This window comes from Sinocyclocheilus rhinocerous, unplaced genomic scaffold, assembly GCF_001515625.1.
Source record: "Sinocyclocheilus rhinocerous isolate Xijiao unplaced genomic scaffold, SAMN03320098_v1.1 scaffold638, whole genome shotgun sequence".
NCBI classification, from domain to species: domain Eukaryota; kingdom Metazoa; phylum Chordata; class Actinopteri; order Cypriniformes; family Cyprinidae; genus Sinocyclocheilus; species Sinocyclocheilus rhinocerous.
The window spans coordinates 497,504-502,964 of NW_015664206.1; the positions used below are offsets into that span (position 1 = coordinate 497,504).

Consider the following 5,461-nt stretch of genomic DNA (forward strand, 5'->3'; position numbering starts at 1 on the left):
TAATGAGGAAAAAAAATTAACTTAAATGATTTTAGCAAATGGCTGCAATATAACAAAGAGTGAGAAATTTAAGGGGGTCTGAATACTTTCCGTACCCACTGTATATATAGCTGCCTTCATATTTTAGCAAGAGGTTCGTCATATTTGGGGGCCCATGTCATGCAAGACATTAAAACCCAGAATCCAAAACTCTGATCTGAAGAACCTATCATTCCATCAAGAACACATTACAGCCAAAAAACAGGTCTTGATAAGATCATTATTCCTAGAACCTAGAAAGTACAATTGAAGAACTTTTACCCGAAAATCTTTTACTCACCCTCATGTTGTTCTGACCCTGAAGGCTGAATAAATGATGACACAAAAAAACCTAAAAGAACACAGCCAGTCATTTATAATGGTTCACACTGTTCCTTTTCTTAAAGCTAGAATGTTTTATGTATGATGGAGCTGCTCTTCGGCAAGTGTTTAATACTATGTACATACAAATACAACATTTGACCGATGACACCGCATGTGAATGTTTGACTCTAAAAAGTGCCGGAGCCCGGAGACAGAACACACTGAATATGCAGCAGTGACTCACTGTGCCGAGGCTGAGGTCTGTTTTACTCTTCCCTCTCTCCTGCAGTTCAGTCCAGGTCACTGCGCTCAGTGATGGAGGTCTACAGCATCCAGCCTGGCAACTCGTTCAACAGGGATGTGGACGTTTCCTCGTCCCCTCACAGCAAGCTTCGGCTCAAGCCTGAGTACGCCGACATGGACCCTCTACATCACAACCACAGCTACAGAGACCATGAGCATCATCACGGCGACCCCATCACGGGCCACGCTGCCACACTGAGGTGGATAACGCATCATGAGAAAGACAGGAAGTGATGTAACGGATTGGCACACATTATACCAGCCGTTTGACCAAGGCATCACAACTGATTCCGGCCACAGACAGGAAGTTACTGTCTGAATGACATGCAAAGCAACTGACCTCTGTTTGTTTTGCTTTTACCTTCATTGAGTTGTGGGTTTGTCTGAACAGATTAAATAATAGACAATATTAGACTGGAATGGAAAAATAAATAATGCAAATGATGATGCAGCAGCCTAGAACATGCAAAAACGTACAAAAAACACAAAATATAATAGAACATGTTGTGGAAAAAGTACATATTTCACAGACGCTTTACTTACGAATAACGTATTTTAAAACTCTGAGTGTCGTGCAAAGATTTCATGCAACTAACCAGGCAAATCTAGTGACTATTTCATTCTCAAGCATTCATTGCATCAACATTTGTAAACGTTTGACTACGGCATAGCAGCTCATTCTGGACAAAAACCGCCCACAGACAGGAAGTGACCGTCTGATTGACACGCAAATGTTTGTTTTGCCTTTACTTGGCATGTAGTTGCGGGTTTATCTGAATAGATTATACATCCATAACAGACTGGAATTGAAAAATAAATGCAAATAATGATGCAGCAGCATGCAAAAATGTGTCCAGAAAACACACGCACACACAAATAGTTTAAAACTGTTGCAAAAATATATACTTTAGACACTTAAGTTTACTTGTGAATAACATAAAAAAAAAAAAAACTCAGAGTGTTGTACAAAGATTTCATGCTGGCTAACTTTGGCAAATCTAGTGACTATTTCATCCTCAAGCATTCATTGCATCAACATTTGTAAACATTTGACTATGGCATCGCAGCTCATTCCGGCCAAAAATCCACTCATGACAGGAAGTGACCAACCACCCACGGTTTGCTTTGCTTGTATGTGGCATTGAGTTGTGGGTTCACCTTAATAGATTATACTGCAATAATAGACAGGAGTGGAAAGATAAATAATGCAAATAATGATGCATATATTACAAATAGTGTAAAATATTGCAGGTTTGTCTGAAGAGATTTTACCACAATAACAGACTGAAATGGAAAAATAAATAATTTGCATTATGGTGCAGCAGCCTATGCAAAAAGTTGTACAGAAAACACATAAAATAGTGTAAAATGTTGTGGATTTGTCTGAACACATTATATCACAATAACAGACTTGAGTGGGAAAATAAATAATTCAAATAATGATGCAGAAGCCTATTCAAAAGATATACAGAAAACACTAAAAAGAGTTTAAAATGTGTAAAGAAAATGTACATATTTCACAGATGCTTACAGTAAGTTTAAAAAACTCATACAAAGATTTGTTGCAACTAACCTGGCAAACGACTTTGTTTCCAAGTGGATTAAGTGTTTAAATTGTTTAAAACTAGTCAATCAGATTCAGTTCCACTAGCCTGAGGAAGTGTTTTCTGTTTAATATGCATCAGTGAGTAAGCATGTGCATCCACAAATTTGCACCAAAGTCAAATGTTGGCCTGTGCTTTAAACGCTGCTGTTGGGGAAGAGATTAATCAGTGGGAATTGGCCTAACACGGCACATCGCATCAAAAGCAGACACTCCTGCCAAGAGGTGTACGGATCGCCGTGCCAAGATCAGCTTCGCTTCGACTGCTTGATCAACTCAGATTGATGCGCAGAGCTCATCTCATTTGTGCAGAATCAAACAGCCGCACGAGTGCAATTTACCAACCTGTAACTGGGCATTAAATCCAGGCATTCGTTAATGTGAGTTCATAACCAGCAATACTTTACCTTAATATTTATAGTTTTTGTTTGCAATTTTCTTCTGCAGTGAGTGTGGTAGTTTGCACTCTCCACCTCCATGAACCTCCAGGCAGCTGTTGCCTGACCATCAAATATGTGTATAATTGGACCCGTGGAGTATTGCACATCTCAAGACCTCAGCGTTCATCAGCGCATCATGAGTGGTCAAGGGCATGTGCAGCTTTCCATTCGTTAAAAAGCACCTTCCGCTCCAACATGCACCAGAGTTTCAGGTGCAGTTACTGATGTCGGTGCGCTTTAGAGGATAAGGAGGTGTGGCGAGGAATAACAATTATCTGTTTCACTCGCTTTTGCATCAAAACTGCACCACAGGCCACCGCTGGCACACGGTCTGCTGTGTGCGGCTCCAGCAAATACAGCACAACTTTGGACAGAATGAGCAGCTTGGTTTTCTCACTGCACAGCCCTCCTTTGGGTTTTTTGCTTTACTTCTTAATGGGTTTATTTTTACATTACAAACTGCATGATTGAAGCATTGAGTCTTTAGAATATTACTGATAAATTGGTAAACAGAAAATTAGTATGTGAAACTGTATTTTCCAAGATAAAAGTTTCAAGATTGTACAACATTATGGTAAAACCTTGACCGAATTCAACTGAATGTATTTATTTCCTATTGCTTTGTATTTTTAGATAATACTCTGATTTGAATGACATGTCCAGTTGTAAATAAATGACCTCAGGTGTCACTCGTGTGGGTGTTGCGTGGGAAGTTTATTTGAGATTAATTTGAAAAGCTTATGATTGATACATTTAGTATGCTTATGATTGATCACATTCAATATATATATAGTATGCAATCTCCTTTCGTATCAGACACAATTAACCAAACGCACAGTCTCTCCAAATAAAAGCTCCTAGTTTAAAATCATGCACAAGTCTTTCAGGAATTTAAAACTCCAATGCAAATATAGGTCTAGTACACTTTCAGCCAAAATACAAGTCCATAATCCAGTGAAAAAGTCCACCCCCGTTGTCCTCCCGCATCAAAATCCAAGTCGAAATACTGTTTTTGGACAGTTTTCACTTGTAAATGTGTTTGATCTGGGCAAATTTCTCTCCTGATTCAGGCAAGATGACTTTTTTTTTTACTGAAGAAAGCAACATTATGGAGTAGTATTAGTGACAGTTTGTCAATAACTAAAAAAGAAAAACTTTTAATGATGGATTTGTTTTTTACAAACGCCCAGCTTTTCACTTCACAAGAGTGGTGTGGATTACTTGTGGATTATTGTGATGTCTTTATCAACTGTTTGGACTCTCATTCTGACGGCACCCATTCACTGCAGAGCATCCATTGGTGAGCAAGTGAAGCAATGCTATGAAAAAACAAACTAATCTAAATCTTGGCGGTTTTGGCTCATTTGTGCGCCACATGTTTCTCCTTCAACATTTAATAATAATACAATAATATATATTATAAGTTATAAGTTATAATATTTTGGAATTGTAAAAATGCCCACTGATTAATAACTTTTAAAAGTAATAATTATCCAGTTCCAATTTGATACGTAGAGGATTCTTGTTTGATCCCATTAGGATCCTTTTGAATGATCATTTATTAGGATCCTGTTCACATTCCTCAATATATCTTGACTAGTTGTCTATGCACATCAGTAGTGTTTATCTGGACTAAATGTTAGAGAAGATAATCCCCGACTGAGTATCTCAGAATCTGTACAGTGGAAGCCAGTTGTCCTGGAATGAACTCAATTAACACATCACTCGTCTTGAGGAAAAGTCGCCTGACCTTCCACCTCTACCATGATCAATCACTGTCTCTCAGAGCCCAGGGCGAGTAGCGTGTTCTGGATTACAGACCCTTCCTCAAAGAGCCGAGTTGAGCAGGAGAACAGAAAGAACAGCGGAATGTGTGCGAGAATCAGTGTCTGCTCTGATCTCTCTCTTTAATGCCGTGTGAAGTCTGAATACTGACCCATTTTTACATGCAAATGCTGATGGCCAGCAAACTCAACAGAACTCAGGCACCATCTCACTCATGCCTTTTAAAAAAAACTTCTCGGAGGAATAGAATGTTTTAAAGTCTAAAGATCTAAAGATGGAAATCATACGTATTAGTTTGCTTTTATTACAATTAAGATTTGAAACTTTTTCTTCTGCTTCACTAACAGAAATATTTCAGGCACTTTTTAATTTTTATTCTTTTCTCTAATAAACTTGTTGTCTTAAGAATATTATTTTAAAAGATAATCAATTTATATTTTTTTCATCATCAATTTATCTTCACCGCAATTAAAAATAAGCCAATTCATGGCAGCATCCTCCAGAAAGCAACATTGTTTTGGTGGGGGAAACTGTGATATCACAACTGTATAAAAATATCTAAATTAACAACGTAAATAGAGTGTCATATTGGTGGAGAGGAGACAGAGTGATGAAGCCAATCAGCAGATATGGGGATCGTTAGGAGGCCATGATGATCAGAGGCCAATGGGCAAATTTGGCCAGGATGCCGAGGTCACACCTCTACTCTTTTCGAAAGACATCCTGGGATTTTTAATGACCACAGAGAGTCAGGACCTCGGTTTAACGACTCATCCGAAGGACGGTGCTTGTTGACAGTATAGTGTCCCCGTCACTATACTGGGGCGTTAGGACCCACACAGACCACAGGGTGAGCACCCCCTGCTGGCCTCACTAACACCTCAAATAAGATTAAATAAGAACCTGACATAAGAGGACACAGATATGACAATAACTTTTATGAGCACCCCCTGCTGGCCTCACTAACACCACTTCCAGCAGCAACCTA

At 38.9% G+C, this 5,461-nt stretch overlaps 1 protein-coding gene across 3 annotated transcripts in view; it reads left to right on the forward strand.

Moving 5' to 3' along the window:
• Positions 1 to 1,598, forward strand: part of LOC107729980 (cyclic AMP-responsive element-binding protein 3-like protein 3-A) — a 26,289-nt gene extending 24,691 nt beyond the window's left edge. For all 3 annotated transcript variants that reach the window (XM_016540718.1, XM_016540719.1, XM_016540717.1), the window contains one exon: positions 632 to 1,598. In XM_016540718.1, the coding sequence (XP_016396204.1) occupies positions 632 to 879 (248 nt within the window). In that variant the 3' untranslated portion in view covers positions 880 to 1,598. The remainder of the gene's footprint in view (positions 1 to 631) is intronic.
• Positions 1,599 to 5,461: the final 3,863 nt, after the last annotated feature.